Below are 23,012 nucleotides of genomic sequence, written 5' to 3'. Positions count from 1 at the left end.
TAAAATGCCTTAATTTGTAGTTGCACATTTTGAGGGTGTTAATGGTGTTTGATTAACAAATTCTAAATACTGATGTTTTAAATATTTAAATGTTTTCAACCTTTTACCTTTAATAAATCAAAAATTATGAAGACTTCTAGGAGTAAAAATCGGTAAGTATATCTAAATAAATATCTATAACCATCAGTAACTAATTCCAAAGGAACTATGAGATTGCAGATTTTCAAAACTAGCCAGAAGGTACTATCTGTAATACTATCAATACTACTACTACAGTTACTGCAAATAATGACAATAAGGGTATTATAGTGAAACTTTTTGGGATCGTTTAGGGGGAGCTGCAATTGAAAGAAAAAAATAATGTATATAGGTTTTCAAAAAGGCATATAAGCAATCAATAGATTAATAAAACCAAAAACGAACAGAAATTACAATAAATAACCAAGTTAAACTCCAACCAGCAGAAATTAGCATAAGTAGGACTAACGACCCCCATGCCTTCTGAAGACCAGAATGGAATTTGCGCTTTACTAAAAACAAATACATTTTAATTGTTTTAATTTTTTTACTTTAATAAATTGAAAATTACTATGGCTTCAAGAAATAAATATCGGTATATCAAACTATCATCCACATTCATTTGTTTTTTAGTAAAGTACAAATTACATCCTGGTATTCCAAAGCTATCGAGGTTGTCAGCTGTACTCATCAAGATTTTCTGCTCGTTTCGAGCTTGACTCAGATATCTATTGTAATTTCTGTTCGTTCTGGGTTTCATGGTGATTTGTGGGAATTTTACGCTTTGAAAATTATTTGCCTTTATTTTAACTCAGTTATGCTTCAATGAGGCTCTATAATAATTTTGAAACTCGTTTTGTTGAAAAAGTTTTTTTTTAAATTAATTGATTATAATTTCAAAGGATAGCTGCACATTCTTAAGATGCTTGGTACCAAATGTGTTTAGCTAATTTTTTGCTGAATTTTTCCCATATTATTTTTATTTAGCACCGATGCTACCAAAAACTATTTATGGACCCTTTTTAAAATTCTCACTGAAGTCTAAAGTTTTCCTAATTTTGAAAGATATATAGGGTTTGGAAAGTGTCCATTTAACCAATTAAAACAATCATACTTCATTTTCACTTGCCTTGGTACTTGCCATTCATAAAACAGCAAAGTACGTTACGAAATAATTGCAATACACCGTAACTATGAACCGTCAAATCCTCAATTAAATAACTTAAACAGCTAATTTGGTTTGGAACTGTTTGATTAGTTTGGTATGTCAGCCATGCGTGCAGTGCAACCGTGCTGCTTAGGATTTCTGGACCAAAACATAGATATTGAGTCAATGCAAAATTTGCGATACGAGTAACTACTCAAATGGTCATTATGATAGAGAAACAATCATATGGTTCTTGTGTAATTTTGCCTACATCATAGACACTTAAAGCAGTACAACCTCTACTGGCGCAAATATAATGTATGTTTGCTCTTCAAATGTGCTGAAAAATATGTCATCACTCACGGTATTTGTTTTTTTTAATTAAGGCTCTTTACGAATTTTCTGAAACTTTTGACCTGTGTAGATTGTTTTGTAGGCAAGAAAATCCTAGGGTGCCAATATTCCCAAGAAATATGGAGCCATTTTTGAGGGAAAATACATTTATAAATAAATACATATACAATTATTGCCTGTTTAAAGAGATAAGATATACTTATATAATTTTTTTTGCATGCTGACCAATAGTCTGTATAGCACAGGTAACAATCTCCTGATTACCTGCCTTTTGCCAGCAGTGCAATATCTTGCTCGGGTCAAATTATCCTAAGCTTCCTCTTTTTCCCCCGGATTTCTCTAGGTACCTATTAACAACTTGGTTGACTCTGTTTGCACTTACATCTTTGACCCCCCCCCCCATTTCAAGCCAAGTGACCATCAACACCAGGACTCAAACCCCTTTCCTAAGGATTTGCAGTCTACTGTGTTAAACCCTCCAAAGGTTCTAAGATTAAGAGGCAGATATGGGGATGAGAATGGGGCAGACCTTTTTCTATACCGAATAAGTTCTGCTCATTTTTAGGTTTAGTGTTACTCTTTACTTTCATAATAACAGCGTCGACCAGAAATATTCCGAGAAATCAAGAGGAATTAAATATCAATCTCACATTATTGAAGCGTTTTCTTAAGTCTTTAGTCCCCCCCCCCCAAAAAAAAAATCCTGAATACAACCCTGTGGATTATACATCAATTTCTACCTCCATCCTACCCTTGTCACATTTTTAAAACTGGTTCTGTATCTATCTGGAGGCTCAATGAGAGTTGGGATGTTTTAGGATTAACACACACCCTTTGAGGTGACACCAACTCCCTTCCTCCTCCTTAAATAAGAGGCGTTCTCCCTCCCTCCTTAACTAACCAAAATATTTTTAAGGTCTAAACAAATTTTGCCCGACCTGTGAAAACGCAATAAAAATGCGTGTAAAAAAAAAAATCACAATGCGATTCTTAAAGATTTTTGCTGTAAATACCACCCCCAAAGCCTCCTCCCCAAAATAAAAATGCTGGATACACTCTTGTTTGTAGATAAGTTTAAAAGCAAAATCAATGTATGCATAATTAATGTAAGAAAGGTTGACAGCACTGCATATATATATATATATATATATATATATATATATATATATATATATATATATATATATATATATATATATATATATATATATATATATATATATATATATATATATATATATATATATATATATATATATATATATATATATAGCACTGCATATATATATATATATATATATATATATATATATATGTATATATATATGTATATATATATATATATATATATATATATATATATATATATATTATATATATATATTTATATATTTATATATATATAAAATAGTGAACGTTTGTATGTTTGTATGTGAACGTTGTATGTTTCTGTATGATTTATTTCACTTTTTTATAGATTGTCGAAAAGTACAAAATGTCAGCTGAAACCATTCGAGGCCTATACAGAAACAATAGGATTAATGGGTAAGTTACTCTTAAAATTGATTTTGTTGTACTATCAGGTAGTGGGGTATTCAGGATATTCCGTGCAAATAATTATTATTACTTGCAGGGGGGGGGCGGTAATGTTTGCATTAATTTATTAAAAATTATGGGGACAATGGTAAAATAATTATATCTTGTAGGAAATATAGAATCATGACGTTTCGCACTTTTGTTCACTTTTTTCTTTTTGCTATTTTTATCCTCAAAATTCCATATAAGAGAGAAGCTAACCTGTTAAACTTTTTTAGTTAGAAAACCATTTGCATGTAAGAACTTTGATAATTATGTTTTTTGTTTACTTGCTTGTAGGGTCGTAGCCAGGATTTTTGTTAGGAGAGGGGGGGGAGGGGAGAAAACTTCTAAAAACGCATAAAAGATTTGTTAATATACGTTTTGTTACGTTTTCAGGAGTCGGTATTCGCCCTTGCATTCTTGTGATATATTTTATTCCTTATATGAATCTTAGAAATATTTTTACATTAAATTCTATTTTCATGGTTCGACATCTTTGTTGTCATTTCTTTGTAGTTTTATGTACTAATTGTATTATTTGTTATTTTTTCAATATTAATATTATTTTATTTTTTTAATATTATTCTTAATATAATTAGTAATATTATTTTTTTATTTATTGTTTTTTATATCTGAATGTTTCTTTTGCTTCCAGTACTTCTTTAAGTTAAATAATGAACTTACTCACTCACTCACTCATCAATAACTAAAGAAATTAATATTTTCTCAGAGGTCAATCCACCCCTCCCCCATTCTACCTTAGTTTCGTTGTTTATCATTCAGGAATAAACCGTTCGACTTTCATACAAAAAAGAAGTAATTTTGTTGCTTCAGGTTGCCCCTTTGAGAAATTCTTCGATTTTGTTTTTCTAACAAAACAATTTCATATTCATTCATCCCAATCCTCTGTAGTCATGTTACTTGTCAGGAATGAATAAATATATTTCTCTAGGGTAAATCTATCTTTCCAAAATCATGATGAAGATGGTACTTAAGCTCATCTCCTCCATAAAGACGCCTCCTCCTCCTTCCTCCTTTATTATTTTTTTTCCCAGCAATATTTTTGACAGGACCTGTGCCACGCTATCCTCAGGATGTTTTTCAAGATTATCACCTTATCCATCTTAGTAAAAAAAAAATGTAATTGCAATTTTTCTGCGCCAATATATCCCCCTGATCCCCCATGGCTACGTCACCGTCATCTTGACTGTGGTTATTCAAATGGGGTCTGTTACCACCACTAAAACAAATTCCACAGGAGACTTCTCGATACTCTTTTCTCGTACTTTCAGTAGAGGGTATCTGCAGTGACAATCCTGGCCTTTCTTTCGCCTGGAGCAAAACATTAATTAGCCCCTCCCCCCTGTATCCCATAAAATTTTCAGGCAGTTTTAATAAAAATTTTCATTTATTAACCACATTGTTTTCAAATTATCAATTCATCAATAATTTATTGTTTATTATTTTTCAATTCACTGTTTGAATTATTTAATTATTATTAATTATTTTAATTCAATCATTTTAATGACTATTAAACTATTTTTTTCAACAATTGATTAATGCTTTATTAATTATTTTCATTATTAAATGCGCCCTCTACTTTATTTTAATAAAAATAAAATTAAAAATTACAAAATGGTTATAACCGTTAGATTATTCATTTGAAATTTTTCGCACCTGAAATTTTTGCACCCGGGGCATGTACCCCCTCTGTTCCTCCCCAAAAACCGACCCTGGGTATACGTACTTTTCGCACACCCTCTATAGATACCCTTAGTTGTGTGGTTAGCTGCTCGAATAACCAGTGATTTGCCTAATAAAATATATGGTTGGGGATTTGGCGTAAAAAGGGTATTAGGTGGAGAAAGGGGTGTATGGGGTTTCTTTACTGGTTAAGAGGGGGAGGGGAGGGGTGAAAATATGCTTGAGTTTAAGTGGAAAACGACATGTTGGTACCTTTTCTACTCGATGTTTTCTTCTTTTAATACGATTCAGTTGACTCAACTTCGAGTTGATCCACTTGTTTTGTAAAAACAATGTTTTAAAGCTTTGTCTTAATGTTTTAAAGCTTTGTCACGAGGGGATAAATGTCATATGGGTTTTACAACTGATTAGGCTTAAAAAATTAATATTATAAGGATAATAAAGCTAATAATGTCACAAGATGTGATAATTGTCATTAGGATTTTACACCTTAATAAGGTTACACCTTAATAAGGTGTAAAAGGATTTTACACCTTAATTTTAACACCTTGAGTAACAGAAAATTAATTGAGCAGACTTTGCCTTAAATCAAGTATAAAACTACTAGAAGAGACTATTCCCCCCCCCCCTTTATAGCCCTTATTACTTTTAGCTTTTATTAGTTCTTATTAGCCCTTTATTAATCCTTATTATGATCAGAAGAAACTATGCTTTCCCCCCTTTGTTTGTGTCTTTATTACTAGATAAAAGAAGATTGGAAGAGACCTATTTCTCCTTTATTAATAGATTACAAAAAGGCATTAGATATAGCAATTTCCTCTCAAATGAGTTTTTAAATTTCTCTCGTCCGTGAGAACCCGTAAAATATTTCAGTGTTTTAGTATTATAATTTTTTCGATTAGTTTTGTTTGGACAAACCACCTTTTGAATTACTCAGTTAATCTACTCATAAATCCTTCTTTTCTTCTAATGGCAAATTTGGGAAACTTCTTTTCCAAATTTGGGAAACATGAGAAAAAAAACAAAAAAAAACAAAAAAAACTACTGCACCAAATAGCTTAAGGAGGTGTAATTTTACTTTGAGGTGTAGTTTTCTTCGGGTCCCGGCAGGTCGCTAATGTTTGAATTTTTATGGGTAAAATTGGTGGAACAGTGTATGTTTGAAGGTACTTGTATGATATACACCCTACCTAATATTCTTGTAATATGTTTCTCTGACGCTCAATCCTAATGAAATATACCTAATTGTGATAAAAATATAATGCTTTAGAAACACATTTGGGCTATATATTTGCACATTAGGGGGGGGGGAAGGTAAAGTAAAACAGGTCTGCATGCTTAATGTGTTAGGCACAATTATTCTGCAAATTATGTAATAAGAATTGTTTTCTAACTTCTCACTGTCCAAATTCTTTACTCCCCTTTATGTGCACAAATGTAGCCCAGATTATATATTTTTCATCTATTCTGTCGCTTCTCTTTGTCTTGTCTCACGCTAAGCTGAATGAAACTAACGAAATACCCGGCTCTATAATGCGTCAAAGAATGAACAACTTGAGCGGTAGGGGGTTTATCATACATTTACGTGTTTGAACACTTTGCTGAGAAGAATTTCTCCAATCAGTATTGTATAGACAAAGCCCCTTTTGAATCACTTACTCGATCTTCAAATAAATTCTTCTTCTCTTCCAGTGCTGTATCAAGATTGGACGACAACGTTCTTAAGCATTACTGCAATGAAGAATTGTTTCACATGGACATCACGCGAACGGACAGTGACGGACTATACGACGTCACTTTTGTGGAATTAGATCTGTCTTAGTACAAATAAAAAGCAAAGCCTTAAATTTGTGTTTTGATTGCAACACGAATTTGTGTTTGATTTGTGTTTGACAACGTCTTATACCATGACAAAAAATTTATGCTCAATGTGGGATAAATAATGTGCCTTTCCTAAACACTTGAGAAAACGGGCATTATGAGTGCACAGCGTTTCGCTGTTCGCCTAAAACAAAACCAGTGTTTCTTTTTGTTTTGTAAAGTGCCATGTTTGTGCCACGGCATATAAACGCCAGTTTGTAGTTATGACATTAGTGTTCGTTTATTCATGTGCCTTAATTTACCTGAACAATAGTCTTTTGCAGTGTGGGATTTGTGTGTTGATTATTTTCTACTGTTTAAATCGCTTACTTTAAGTAGCAGTTCTTTGTGTTTTTAGACATTCTGCTTTGTTTAACATGTATAAATACTAATTCTTGACAGGTTTAAAAAATGATTTGTTTGAATTAATGATCTTAAGCATCAAACTAAATTGTAGAAATATGTGTATATATGAGAACTATTTTTTTCACCAAGTGTGTATGATCTGGGAAGCTTAAATGGCGAAAATACTCGATATACGCTGATAAAGCCCTTAGAAACAGGAATTCCCTGGAGAATGTTTTTGGAAATTTCATCGCCTGACAGGGATTTCTGAAAAAAATGAGGTCTATTTGCCTTAAAAATTTTACTGCATATCTGATTAAAACTAAAGGTTTTTCTTTTAAACTTACCCGTAGTTTCACATTGACTAACTTGGCTTGTGGATAATTGGTTTGCATAGTATTCGTGAGAACATATTCTTGTATCCTGATTGGTTGATTATTTTTAGCCAGCCAATCACAAACCGTCTTATATTTTTGCGTTCTGTAGCTAATTTTGCGGAACGGCTAGGTAAAACCACTATAACAGTGTCAATATTTGACAAGCTTTTTTGTAAAACCCCCCCCCCGGAAAAAAAACATCTTGGATACGTTCTTGATTGCCTGGGTAATATTAACATCGCAAAATTTTGCTATTTGTGGACTGTTTCTGAGCTATTAGAAAGTAGAAAACTCAAGTCTATTAAATTCATTCGGGGCGACAAGGGTTCCACATTATTCAACTTTCGTAATTGAAAAGGCCTGAAATAATAATTTATTTTTATTAACTGATATTTATTATACCTTACCCGCTTGAAGTCACCCCGAGTTTTTTCACACCCCGTATTTTTCTTGTACATATCCCAAATTTGCCCAAAAGGAAATTGGACTCTCCAAAATCCCCGAAAATAAATAATTTATGTTAACGTCCGTGAATTTACGAGTGTTAATTATCCGAAAGAATTCGAAGAACCCAATCTTATTTTAGAAAAAAACTCGGGTTAATTCCAAAAAAAAACTCGCGGATAATAGAACTACACCTTAGCATGCCTATCTGAATTTACGTTTTTCCGTACAAGGGCCTCAAAATATTAGAAATGTCTCTAGTTGTTAAACAAAAAAAATGTTATCTTACTTATAAAAATCGCAGTTTTTTTTTTTTTTTTTTTTTTTTTTTTTTTTTGGAAAGGGGCATTTGGGGTACAATTTATTCGGAGCAAAATTGCACCGCAGTAATGATTTCATTATTCCTGTACCGGAAAACATTTCCGAATATTCATTTCTTACGGTTATTGAGGAACAGATCTCGAAAATTCTAAAGTAGAAGTGTTGCTCCGCAACACCTTTTAGGATCGAGGTAACAAGATGAATGTTGATCTCGCGATATTATGATGGCTCACACAATCAAAATATCAAACGTGTATTCGAGCATAGGCAGTTCATCGTGTAAATCGTAATCCTGTTTTAACTTTCTCTATATAGCCTATTTTCTAAGAGGTTATGTAGCCTCTGATAGGCTATATAGCCCATCAGCCTATCTGATAGGCTATAGCCTATATAGCCTATCTGCAGTTCAAATGTTGTACAGCAACAATTTTCTACTCATTTGATAGTTGAGATTCATTTTGATGTGTTAAAAAATTGTACCCCCCTCCCCCTCCCCCTGAAAATATCCTGGATAAGACCCTGCATGTACATGTTTCTAAATTGGATAAAATCGGGAATTTATTTTTTAAGGAAAAGGACCTCCATATACAGTGCTACAATTTTTGAAAGTAATGGGTGCAAGGCCGTAGTAATGGTTGGAATTTTACCAAATTACAATTTTTTTTTATTTTAAGCCTTTAGAAAATCTTCAGAAAGTGCCAAAAAGGTATTTTTTGGAATCTTGCCATCAACAATTCCTCCCTCAATTGACCCCCTGATCTTTGCTTACCTTTAGAAAGATTTCAGTCTCCATCCCTCAGAAAGAAAGAACCCTGCGTTGGACAGACCTAAGTTTTGTATTACTCCAGCTATATTCTGGTCAGCTGATACTAAAAATCATGATTAAAATACTAACACTGATCATATTTGTCAATTGGTGATATATTTTAATATTGTGTGTGGGAATATTTGCTCGATTTTCTTTACAGCTTTTAAAGTAAACTATGTTGTGATCAAACCCGCTTCTAAATTAACATTCAGTAATGTTCGGTTCCCGCGCGTGGTTAGTTACCATAATTGTTAGAGGTGAAACTTGTTTAAATTTCAACCAATCAGAGGCAATGCAGGATTTAAAAGCTAATCGATCGTAATCTCATTGTTTGAAATTTCGAACTGTTGTAGGTACAATTGGGGTTGTATCCAAGTACATTTGAGGACAGCAGAGTATGTAATCGACATTCCTTTTCAGTTTTAAATGATGCAAGTGTTTATAAATGTTTTTTATGATTTTAAAAGTCAGATTCTTGTGCAGACGTTATAGAAGGACGGGGGGGGGGGGGGTCTTGCTTCAAAACGGAACTTTTATGGAAAGTAAAAGAAAATATAAAAAGACCTCGAGAGGTATAGGGAGCGAGGGAGTTGAAACTCCTTCTACTATAGTTCCGGTTTCATATTCTTTGCTTGGGTTTCTCAAATTGTCCAAATCATTTTTAAAGTTTAATTTATAAAAATTTAATAAAAAACATTTTATTTCAAGAAAATTACATATAGGCTATTACCTTTAAAAAAAAATTCTACTTCAGATCCTGATGAATCAGAGCGGTTGATTTTAAGTCGTTTTTAGATCATCGAAGAAATAACGAACGTCGAAGAAATAACGAGAAACTCATATAAAATTTGGGAGGGGAGTCTCTCCTTGATTTTTTAAAACTTGGGGCCACTCTTCCACCTGAATAAATGAAAGTACTGTTATTTTCGTTTCTTTTTTTTAAAGGCATATAAGAAGACATCACAACCTAGTGCCCTCTCCCTCTTTAAAAATTCCTTTGTGCTTAGTTTGGACTGCACCTGCCTTCTAAGTAGTGTCTCTAAATATTAAATCTTTTATTTAATATTTAAACTAGATATACAGTAAATTATTAAATAACTAAATAGAATTAAACAGAGGTAAACTAAGTTAAAATACATACCCTTCTACATTAAATAAATATAAATATTGAATACTAAATATAAATAATTATATATATATATATATATATATATATATATATATATATATATATATATATATATATATATATATATATATATATATATATATATTATATCAGCACGTGTACAGAAATTATTTTGGAGCAAATAATGATAATAAAAACTGCTAAAAAGTCCGTGTTTTACGAACATAGTTGAAAATATAAGAGACATTTTATGGTTGGTGTGTAAGAAAATGTAAGATATCAGATAATTTTAAGAAAGGGGAAGGGGTATATGATATATATGCCTTTTGTGAGTGCCTGTTCCAGGTTTTAACTATTTCTACTGGGGCGTGGAATAAAAGAGGGGGCTAATGTATCTACTTTAAAATAAATTCCATATTGAAAAGTCTATTTCAGTTCTATTGTTATTTTTGAAAAAGATTAAGCCTACAAAAAGACCAAAAACAGGCTCCGTGTTTTGAGTCTGTTAACTATTTCTACTGGGGCGTGGAGTGAAAGAAGGTGCTAATGCATCTTCTTTCAAAATAAATTCCATATTAATAAGCCTTTTTCAGTTCAACTATTATTTTTGAAAAAAAAATTAAGCCTACAAATAGAACACAATTGTTTTAGTCATAACTTTTACAGCTAACTATTGCTCTGTGTTTTGAGCCTGTTTTATCTGTCCCTTTCGTGGTGGGCATATATTTATTAAGAGCTTACATTAGGGGTTTGAATAACGTGTTCAGAATAAACTTGTTTATGATTGGTGATTACTCAAAGATTTTTTTGCTTTTTTTATCTTATTCTTTGTGGAATTTGGCGTTTTGTACTTTAGAAAAAATTGTTTTTTATTTTTTAGATTTTCCCGTCATCCTACTTTTTCTGCATATACAATTAGTCCATGTATTAAAAAAAAAAATAAACTAAAGCATATAATATTTCCAATTTATTAATACAAAAAACATTATTAATTGCATCGAAATTTTCACAATTATTATACATCAGACCCCTAACATAGTATTCGTAATAGAAGCCGTATGTCATTTGTATCAAGAAGTTTGAACTCACCCTAATGGAGCCCACTTTAAAAAAATTTATTAATAATCACTCTAGGATTTTTGTAGTTTTTTTTCTATCTTTTTGTTTGCGCAGTTTGGCATTTTGCACTTTGGAAAAAGTTATTTTTTAGATATTTCCTTTGTCCTTGTTCTGCAATTTAGTCGATGCAGTAAAATGAAACCATACAAAAATAAAATAAAGTATTTTTATTTTCAAAAAATAAATACAAAGAAAAATTATTGAGTACACCAGAATTTTCTAATCACCGGACCCCTAATATAGCATTCGTAATAGTTTCCGTATCTCATTTGTATCAGGCAGTGTGAACTCACCCTAATAAAGTCCACCTAAAAAAAAAGAACAATTAGCTCTTGCATCGAAACAACCACGTAAACTTTTACCTCTAGAATGGAATATTTTATTCTTCTTGTAATATTTTATCTAGAATTACCGGTGGCTTTGAGCCTAGATTATGCCTGACTGACTATTGTTTAGTGTTTTGATTTATCTCTGTTAGTAAAAACAAAAAAAAAAGTAATTTTGTAATTTTGCTTGTTAAATTATTAAGCAGCTAACTAGTAGAGCTAATGAAGTTAAGGATCTTCGGAGCAGTTTATTTGAGACCGCCTCGGAGGCTTTACTTTGTCTGAGATTACTGCCTTTTTCAATTTGTTCAGAATCAAATTTGTTTGTGTATATTTTTTTTGTGCAAACCAGTTTTTTTTAGTTTATACTTGTTGGGTTGCGTACGTATACTAGTGTAACCAATTGCTAATAAAATGTAGCAATGCAATTCCAACTTCTGTTTCTGATTTAGACTCGTATTAATTCTTGTTCTTCTACGTAAGGCTTAGGTAGACTGTGTTAGGTGAAGGTAGACTCTGTTAAGATTAAGGTAGACTGCTACAGGTAGACTGTGATAAGGTTAAGGTAGACTGTATTAGGATTAAGGTAGACTACTACAGGTAGACTGTGATAAGGTACACTGTTACAGGTAGTCTGTGTTGAGGTTAAGGTAGACTGTGTTATGATGCACTATTACAGGTAGACTGTGTTGAGGTTAAGGTAGACTCTGTTAAGTTTAAGGTAGACTGTTACAGATAGGCTGTGTTAAGGTTTAAGTAGACGGTTGCAATGATTAGGTAGGCACTACTCGGGGATACATGTGAAAGGTTCGAACAGGTAATTTATACGAAGATTATATAGAAAAGTGTTATTGAGCTTCGGGGAAGTGGGCCTGAATCCCTCCCAATCCTCCTCTCTTCTCTGAATCCTTGGGTAATTGCCTGGGTCAGTAGTACGAGAGAGACAATTCGTGATTGGGACAAAACGGCTGCGATGATTGAAAAGATGTTGTGTCACCCAAGACGTTGTGTCACACAAGACGTTGTGTAAGGGTATTTATAACCCACCATAGAAAAAGAAGTACGAATGTCTTATTTGCGTTCCTATGTCTGACTTGGGTCTTCAAAAAATTAGGAGTCTACTCTGTTTATATTATGCTGTAGCTCTTTAAGTTTTTGCAGTGTAAAATTGTGTGACATACGGGCTTTTGGATTAACACTGGCGACAAAAAACCTACCATAACTGTCTGTTGTTTATACTGAAATAAAACGACATTCAGCAATATTCATTCCACATTCACTCAATAATATTGTATATTTTTTCTCTGGTTTAAATGGGAAAAGTGGGCTGAACAGGAATATTAAGGGATACTGCATATTTTTCAGATGAAACAACTTTGCCTGAAATGCTAAAAACAAAAAAACTATTTGTCTCTGGTCTAAATCGAAAAAAATTGGCTAAACATCACTAGTGGAATGAAATGGAGCAATGCTGACATATTCAGTTACCATATTTCACCGATTTATCAGTATTATCATTATTTTTTGGATTATAACTTAATTACAGTAATGTGTATATGGTCCGTAGTCAGAGCCGTTCCTAGGGTTTGTTCTGCTCATGGTGAAATTAATTACAGCGCCCCCTCCTGTCTCAAATATAATACTAAAAAAGCCGAATAAAAGTGAAAATTTTACAAAAGTGAGCACCCCCCCCCTTTGAACGGCTCTGTACAGTAGGGGCACAGTAACGTTGATTTACTGCCCCTTCAACATATTACTAGAATTTCTTTAGTGGTTTTCAAACTTGGCAGGTAATGTTCCATGCTAGGTGGTTGAGTTACGTTGCATGAAGTATAAAGTTTTTAAGCCTATTACAAGCCCTTTCCCACTTGGATAACGTAAAAATAATTAAACTATCTTAATCATCGTCTAAAATCATAACAAATATCATAAGCAAAATATTCAAAAATCAGAAACGTGGGATGAAGCTGAAGATTCGACTATAAAAGCTTATCCAGAAATTCTGTTATGTTAATGCTATATTGACTTCTCTTAAACGTAACAAAACAACGTCCGTACCGTCCTGTAACGTAACGTCTAACAATGGTGCGGTGGGTTTAATCTCAGGTTGGTAGTAGGAGACCCAGATTCGTAACGTCCTGTAACGTAACGTTTTACAATGGTGCGGTGGGTTTAATCTCAGGTTGGTAGTAGGTGACCCCGATTTGTAACGTCCTATTATGGTGCGTTGGGTTTAATCTCAGGCTGGTAGTAGGCGACCCAGATTCGTAAAGTCCTGTAACGTAACGTCCTGCAATGATGCGGTGGGTTTAATCTCAAGTTGGTAGTAGAAGACTTCGATGAGGGATCGACATCTCCAAATGAATCCAAACGAGAAGAAAAATCTTTAAACCCATAGAAATTCTCTATAAAAATAGTAGCTTTAAAGGAAAAAAAAGTCACAGATTTAAAATTATTTCGAGAATTAGGAGTGTCGAAGTAGTATTCAGAAGAAATCTCGGATTTTTAAGAAGAGTTCCAGGATCTTCTTTACAGCAAGAAAAGACAGTCCGAACATCTAGTCAATTGATATCTGGGTGAGAGTATAAGTGTTTATTGTAACGAGAGAGGTTTGCTGGCACGAATCATGCTTAGTGCGGATGAGAATTCCTCTATTCAACTTATCCGCTCAATTAACTTTCCCAGATTTACTCTGTAAAGATAACAAGTACATACCTGGCAACTTCTTAGCTTAAAACTATGGACAGATAAAATAGGCAACAAAATTATCCTGTTCCGCTATAAACATTGTTTATTTACAACTCCCTGAAGGTAAGAAAGTATCCAGGCGGGGTGGGGGGGTTAAGGTGTGATAACTATACCCCAAAGTTTTTTTCAACTCGTAAAAAATGCACAAAATGTATGTTAAAAATTTTTGATGCGTTTTAAAAATTTTTTGCTACCCCCGAACAAAAATCCAGGATAGGTCCTTGCCTGAAGGTGTGCCACATTTTTCTTCTTTCATTTCACATTTAGGGTTCATTTTTATTCAAATATGTTTTTTTTTTTTGTTGAAAATACTGGATACTCTTTTCTTATGCAGCTACTAATCCTGCACTTTATGGGGTTAGCAAGTGCAACCCATCCAACAGCTAATCCAGTCATCTCGCACTTTACGCTTAAGTTCTAATTTTGTCCCAATCCTTTAAGAATGACTCCTGAATCACAGAGGCCGTTTAATTAGAATAAAAAGCTCTTTTAAAAGTACCAAAAAAACTTTCGCGTAAAGAGTAAGGTATTGACGTGGGGGCAACCCCACTTATATTCGTAACAATTTCTGTTTATTTAAGTTTTAATCTTGCTCCTTACTTTCAGTTGGAGAAACTTTTAAAAAATTTAATTTCTGATCTTTTTTTTAATAATGCTGGGAAATCCGGCTCCCCCTCCATGGGAAATATCCTTCCTCCATGAAAAATTAATCCATGGAAAAATCCCCTTCTTCTGCCAGAAAAACCCCACCTGAAAATGTCTGTATGTATCCCAATAGCCAATGCCATAGGTAAACAATGGGCAAAGTCCATAACTTGCAGCCCTTCCTCCGGGAAATGTGGGGGCTGTCATCATCAAAGACATAGTTATTAGATTTTTCGAATATGCTGAAAAAATGGGCATCTCAAAATTTTGATCGGGTGACTGGGAAAAAATTAGTGTGGGAAGGGGGCTAACCATCCAATGTTTTTAGTCACTCAAAAGGGGCACTAGAACTTTTCATTTCCGATCAAATGAGCCCTCTCCCAATTTTCTACGATCACTGGTTCGATATGGTCACCCCTGAATCAAAAAACAATAAATAAACACGCATCCGTGATGCGTGAAAAATGCAAAATTCCATAATTTTGGAAATAGGAGCTTGAAACCTCTATAATACGATCCTCTGGTATGCTGAATCTGACGGTGTAATTCGCATTAAAATCACTTGAATTTTTGGGGGTATTTCCTCGTTTTTTCAAAAATTGGGGAATTTTTTTCAGGCTCGTAAATTTTGATGGGTACCATTAAGTTTGATAAAGTTAACATATTTTGAATAAACATCAAAATCAGATTCTTTTGATGTATCTATTGGTTATCAAGAGTCTTTTTTTTAGAGTTTCGGTTACTATTGAGCCGCATCGCTCCTTACTTACAGTTCGTTACCACAAACTGTTTGAAAACCATATTTGAAATTGGAGAGTTCTCAAAGTTATATACTATTTTCCCTTAGTCGATTCCCTATGCATTCCTGATACAGTAAATTACTATTTATAAATCTAACTTACATGTTGAATATCCATAGTCAGTTCAAAACCTCTATAGAGCAAAAAAGAAAATCAAATGACATTATTGACAGTATTGGTGGTGTTTTCTGAGTATGTTTGATGTCAAGCAGTGACAGTTTTAGGCTTCGGCAAGGGGGAGGCTGCTCTGAAATCTGGCATTAATTTATTTGATATCTTACACCCTTGTGGTTTACCTTGCCCCAACCCCCAGATTACGAGGCCAAAAATAGCTACTGATGGCAAGGATGGTGAAGAATTGTAAATGGCGAGCACCCAGTTTCGTCAGAAATTCATTACTTTACAAGCTCTGAAAGAGTAGCATCAACAGCCAATTGGATTGTGATGAAATGTGATTTCAAGAAAATCACAAGCTTGCGATTTTACGATCACTAGCATTATGTATCGACTGGCTGAGAGAGAGAGTACCCCCCAGCAGGGGCGTCCCGAGACTCATTTCATTGAGGGGACAATGCCCCTGTCCTCCAGTACTCTCTGGGGGGTACTCTTGCGGTATACTCGTGTAGAACATTCAGGCCATCAACTGCCAAAAATATCGCCCTTAATATGTCCCGACAGTTTTAAACTTAATGCCCTCTGCCGTTCTTAAGATAGTGCAGATCCACCCATGGGATGACTGGATGCACATAGTGCCTTTTGATTTAGTTTAAGATACCCCTCAACATTCTCAAAAGTTTCACTTGAATACCTTTGGCCTTTTTGGATGCACCTAGAGTCAAAACTTCCCCATTTTTTTAATGATGAATCCTACACACAAACAATGAATTAAATGCTATAATTTACAATCCTTGCTCCGGGGCTTTGGGAGGAATGGAATCCCTGAAGGCATAGCTGTTAGACCTTTTTAATAGTTTGAAAAAATGACATTTACAAATTTTGACCCTTGTTAAGGGAGGGAGCACATAAAAAGAGTAAAGAGAAGGGGACTGGTTGCCCTCCAGTCTTTCTTCAATTCCCCCTCCACATACATTGAAAGTTTTAACCTAATACCATCAGTCGTTGCTTAGATATTGCTGAAATTCCCCTTCCACAACCAGCAAGGACAAAATGTATTTTGATTGTGTTTCGCATCCCTCTCAACATTTCCTTAAAGTTTCACATTAATACTCGAAGCCTTTTTAGGAGACCCCAAGATGAAACATGCCATTAAAAAAAACAAACAAAAAAACCTTATATGTTGACAATCAGAAACTAATAGCTTCTCTATAGTTCAAACAATGGAAATGAATTGCGTCTTTTCAAAAGTTATTTTGTTCAAAAAATAAATAATGATATTTTATTAAAAATATATATATTACTTTACGTCCATAAGATCTGGTGTGTGAACTGTGTCACCTTTAAAAGGGAAAGATGTCTCCACTTCCGTCACACTTAAAAAGAGTTCGATCTCCACATTGATGAATCTTCAAGAAGTTTCATTGTTCATTCTCTTCTTTTCTGCTCATCTTTTCCTTCAATATTCAGTTCTTCTGTTTACTGTATCTCCAAGAGGATTTATCTCAATATGAAATATATCCATGGTGATTCTAAGTCAACTTCACCAATATATTAGTCTCAAGATACCTCCAATTTCAGTAGAATTAGACACATTTCTACATACGGAGCCGTTCAATAGGGGGTAGGGCACGGTAGTGAATTGCTCACTTAGATCAACTTTTTGAAACAAAGAGAAGAAAGGATATAATAAATGAAAAATAAAATAAAATAGATAAGAAAAACAAGGATTTTGTCAGCCAGTAGCAAACTATGAAAACGAAAACAAGCAAATATTTCGACAAGGACCCCTGCCAAGTCGTCCTCAGTGCTCAAAGAAAGACAAAATCTAACTTTTTGAAGTGAACTTTACAAGAAGAGAAAAGACACTGAATCTAAAAACCAGTCAGAATAAGTGAAAGACAATTCACCAATTGGGTTGGACAAATATTCTTTGCTTAACGATATATATTGCCTGTCTGCAAACTCGATTCTCATTAGATATGCGGACAGTTTGTCTCAAATAACACCAGGGGAAATATTGATTGAATCTTTTAGTATTAAGTTATTATAAATTGGCCTTAAGGAAATATCTCCTGTATCTCTGTTTATAGCAAAATTTCTATTTATACATTTTTTTTTTATCTCAATTGCCTCTCTGAAAGATTGCGGTAGGCCATTGAAAACCAAAAAGCTTTTTTAATTCTTACGCTAAAAACATGAAAAAATGAAGAAATCGAAAAAATCATTTCCAAAAAAGAAGTTTTTCAATGAAAAATATAATTTTTTTTCCCAGGGGCATTTCTCTGAGAGTGGGATAAATGATGTAAATATCCACCCCCTAAATTTTAGGTTATAGTTAACTAAATACCTGGCAATCAAAAACAAACTTAAATTAATCAAAAAAAATTTGTTAAAACTTAATGAATAAAAACAAATGGAAACTGTCTGTGTCTTGAACAGTCTTAGAAACAACTAACAAAATTAAACTGTAGATTTGATAATGATATGAACTACTGAAAGCGCATCTGTTCAACATTTTTACTGTAATTTTTGTTTTTATCTTTAATGTTGTAAGAAGTGCAAAAAAAAATATTTGTAATATAATTCGTTTGACAAACGAAACTCAGAGAGGAAAGAAAATAACAAAACGAAAAATAAAATAAAAAAAGGTGAAAAAGCGAGGATTTTGTCAGCTAGTGGCGAACCATGAAGAAGAAGTAATAAGCAAATATTTCGATAAGGACCTCCGCCGAGTCGTCCTCAGTGCTAAACAAAAAAGAAAGAAAAGAAAAAAAACAACGAAAATCAAACCTTTCGAAGTTTACTTATCAACGACAGAATAGAAACTCTTTTCTTTTCTGTCGAAACCAACGACAGAAATTCGTTTGAAAACCATGTATGTCAAATAGCCCTGGGAAAGAACTCATAAAATTAAAATATAGATTTGAAATATGATGAAATAATTGCAAAGTGCTCTACAGTTCAAGATTTTATTTCACTATATTTTTTTTTTCAATGTTGTAAGTACAAAAGAATTCGTTTTCAATAAAGCGCCAATGACGCAGTAGGCTTTAGACTTTTACAAAGAAGGGAGCAGTAGCCAAACTCTTTTTCGTTGTAATTTTGTTAGTTTTAATTTTGATTTTCATATTAATTTAATTTTCCTCGTTTTAAGAATCACTTACTCATTTATATAATTACCTGTTTATGTTTTTTTTTTGCTTTGATTGTTCATACTAGTTTCTTTTTTGTGGGGGTTTTATGGCCTTTAATTTCTTTTAAAATCTTCTTTTTCGGACAGATTTTTTTAATTAATTAATGATAAAGTGGTGTTTTTTTTTTCAAAATAATCATTGTCAGCTTCATGGTTAAGTTTTGATCTCTTATATAAATACATCCAAAATCTGTTTCTAATCTGGCTATACATAATGGTCAACTTGGTGTAGAAATTATGGATTTAATTGTTAATACAGTCGGAGACGTGAAATTTATGGACCCGTTTTTGGGTGTCACAATTATTTTAGCCTAAGGTTTTAAGTCCAAGAACCTCTTTTGTTCTGGGTTGAAAAATTACGCTATGAGTTAAACAAAGTTAAACAGAATTGTTTCTCAAGCTGCTTTTGTGCATTGTGGTTGATATTATATGTATTTAACATATTATCATAGGCAGCGCAATAGCGGTGCCAAAGTAAAGAACGATGTTGGCACAATGTATTATTTTTTTTTCATCCTTTAGACCAGGGCACTTTGTATCGAAGGAGTTGTCGTAGAAACTTTAAAAAAGGAATCATTCGATTGAAAATTGGAAGGGCTTGTGCCCTTTTCAATAGTCGAAAGTGATTGGAAGGCGACTAACACCCTTTCCACGCCCACCATTTTCCCAAACACATCCAATAAAAATTTTGAGATAGCCATTTTGTTCAACGTAGTTGAAAGTTCTGGAAATTATGTCTTTGAGGAGGAAACTCCCCCAAAAGCCCTCAGGGCAAAGATTGTAAATTATGCCCTCGGGGCATACAGGGTTTCTATTGAAAGCATTGTCGTAGAAATTTCAAAAAGGGCTCATTCGAATGGAAATTCAAAGTACTAGTGCCCTTTTTAATAGTCGAAAGTGATTGGAGGGCAACTAACCCCCCTCTCATGCCCACCCTTTCCCTAAACTCATCTAATGAAAATTTTGAGATAGACATTTTGTTCAATGTAGTTGAAACTTCTGGAAATTAGGTCTTCGAGGATGAAAACCCCCCCACATCCCTCAGGGCAAGGGTTGTAAGTTATGCCCTTGGTGCATATAAGGTTTTTATAGAAAACGTTGTCGTAAAAACTTCAATATGGGCTCATTCGATTGGAAATTGAAATGGTTAGTGCCCATTTTAATACTTGAAAGTGATTGGAAGACAACTAGCCCCCCCTCTCGCACCAGGCATTTCCCCAAATACATGCAATAAAAATTTCGAGATAGCCATTTTGTTCAATGTAGTTGAAAGTTTTGGACATTAGGTCTTTGAGGATGATGACCCCCTCAAAGCCCTCTGGGCAAGGGTTGTAAGTTATGCCCTGGGGGCATATAAGGTTTTTATAGAAAAAGTGGTCATATGAACTTCGGAGGGGGCTCATTGGATTGGTAATCAGACGCTCTAGTATTCTTATTTAAGAGTCAAAGTGATCGGAGGGCAGCTACCCCCGCCACACATACACATGTCTTATTGTCCCAAAATGTATCTAATAGAAATTTTGAGATAGCTATTTTATTCAAAATAGTCTAAATATCATATAACAAGGCTTTTTGGGTTGAAACAAACCCCAGAGATTTGGGGCAGGGGCTGTAAATTATGCCCAGGGGGTATTTAAGGTTTTTTATCGAAGGGATGGTTGTTTAACTTTAAAAGAGGCTCAGTTTAACTTTAAAAGAGTTTAAGGAATAAATATCAGCATATGTATATTAAACTGACAATGCACATTTTTTTCAATACATTTATTTGAATTTTTTTATGCTTCCATATACATATGCTTATACTTATAATATATACTATATACATATACTTCCATGACTCACGACCATACTGATAAGTTTGCGAAAAAAATTATAACCTTTCAAAAGTTTTGAAACAAAACATTCAAAGAAAAGTAAAGAGCTCCATTAAGCCAAAAATGAGCAGAAACTAAGTCAAACAATCTTCCAAATGTAAATATAAGTGTAAAACTACCACAAATCACTATCAATAAATAAAGGAAAACGAAAACAAACAGAAATTACACTAAATAGCCGAGTCAAATTCAAAACGAGCAGAAATCAATATGATTACGTCTGATAACCCCATGCCTTCTCAAAACGAGAACATAATTTGTGCTTTACAGAAAACAAAATAGGTTTTAAGAGTTTTCACTTTTTTTACTTTCATAAATAAGAAAATTATCAAAACTTTAAGGAATAAATATCCACATATGTCAATTAAACTGACAATCGACAGTCATTTTTTTTTTCAGTAAGGCGCAAATTATGTTCTGGTTTTGAGAAAACATGGGGGGTATCAGCTCTACTCGTGTTAATTTTTGCTCGCTTTGTGTTTGACTCAGCTATTTACTGTAATTTCTGTTTGTTTTGAGTTAATTTATTTATTGAAAGTGATTTGTGGTAATTTTATGCTTGGAGGATTATTTGACTTTGTTTCAGCTCACATTTGGCTTAATAGAGCTCTTTGCTTTTCTTTGAAAAACTTGTTTTATGGATACAAAATTTAAATTAATTTTGTCATAAAACAGATTTTTGGAAATCTACCATTGAGTATGATTTTTTCTACTCTTTCATATGATCTATGTGAGGACCCTATATGGCAAGGGGTATTCAAGGGGAGGCCACATCTCTGTTGATATTATTTTTACTAAATATGAATAAGTTCTACAGTCTCCCCTTAGCTTTACCTAAATTGGCTGGGGTTTATCACATCTCCCTCTTTGTCTCCTTTTTCAAATTTTAAGCAATCTTTCTCAATAACTTATGGCTCTTACCACCCTCTTATTTCCTTTGGCATATGGTTGAATACCAAAGACTGGTCCAATATTTACAATACACAAAATCATGAAGAAAAATTACTAATTTCCATAAAAGTTAAATGGTAAATACATGATATCTTTTCCTGAAAACAAGTGCTCTTTTGCTTCTTTTTGTTGTTCCCTCATTTTCTTTTTGTATGAAGGCTTGTTTTCAATAAATAATAGTAATCATAACAACAATAATAGATTTATCTAGTATACTAAACCCTTTGCAAAATCTCTTCTAGCTACTGAATCAAACGGTTGCTCATAATTCATAAGACTGAGTACTAAAGGGGTCGTGAATACACTCAAAAATATGGCTAAGCTGGAGGTTTGAGCTGAGTTGAAGTATTGGTACTATGAAAGTGACAAAAAATAAGCAAACTAATATTTAAACTTCTATGTTATGTAGAAGTTTTACAAAAAATAAGAGATAAGAAACTTAAGTTCTGCACAAGTTAGTTAGGTTAGGTTAAGTTAGGCATAGACACAGAGTAGAGGTTACTCTGCAACAATTTGATCTTCCAAGTGCTTACAAATTCATCCTTTTTTAACCCTCTTTCTTAGATGAGGAACAAACATTAAACAGTCTTTTGAATTATTTTTTGTGAATGAGTTCCTTGGACCAAGGACTTACAGCTTTAAGATTCAAATTAATTAAGGAAAATAAGTTTTTGGGGCCCCGAGCCCCTTCCCCTTGCCACAGAAAAAGGCTGATGAATCTTTTTGACCAAGAAATTATGCCTAAGAGTTTTACACCATTGGAATACCAAGATCAAACTTGCAACTGCTTTTTTACACTATAATAAATATCTGTAAAGAATCTAAGTTCACATAATTTACAGCCCAAACCCCAGGGCCTTTGGGAATTATAGTATAATATCCTTGAATGCATACTCAATTGTATTTTCTATCATTCTGAACAAAAGGACAACCTTGCAATGTTGAACAGATGTCCTAAGAGGTTACAGAGACCGGATGTCAAACAAGGTTCAAGAACGGGGAATGGTTACTCTCCTATTACTTTTGAATTTTAAAAGACATTCAACTCTCAATTTCTGATCAAATTAGCACACTCCAAATTTGATCTGACAACGAGGGGAGGGATATAAACTATTCTCTCATACATCGTATTCTACACGAAATAAATTCCGTTT

General features: G+C 33.4%; 2 protein-coding genes across 6 annotated transcripts in view; both read left to right on the top strand.

Annotated features, from left to right (window-relative positions):
- LOC148945837 (E3 ubiquitin-protein ligase NRDP1-like) overlaps positions 1 to 23,012 on the top strand; it is a 198,427-nt gene that overhangs the window by 129,478 nt on the left and 45,937 nt on the right. The gene's annotated exons all lie outside the window — the stretch shown is intronic.
- LOC148945839 (grainyhead-like protein 1 homolog) lies at positions 1,467 to 8,145 on the top strand. Its single transcript, XM_089098099.1, has 3 exons — positions 1,467 to 1,529; positions 2,997 to 3,064; positions 6,494 to 8,145. The coding sequence occupies exons 1-3, from the start codon at positions 1,482 to 1,484 to the stop codon at positions 6,621 to 6,623; spliced, it is 246 nt and encodes an 81-aa protein (XP_088954225.1). The 5' UTR covers positions 1,467 to 1,481; the 3' UTR covers positions 6,624 to 8,145.

Source organism: Artemia sp. Qi Xiang Cuo, chromosome 12 (assembly GCF_049724085.1).
Source record: "Artemia sp. Qi Xiang Cuo chromosome 12, ASM4972408v1, whole genome shotgun sequence".
In the NCBI taxonomy this organism is placed as follows: Eukaryota; Metazoa; Arthropoda; class Branchiopoda; order Anostraca; family Artemiidae; genus Artemia; species Artemia sp. Qi Xiang Cuo.
Note: the sequence above shows the minus strand (reverse complement) of the source record. Positions and strands in the feature narration are given on the sequence as shown.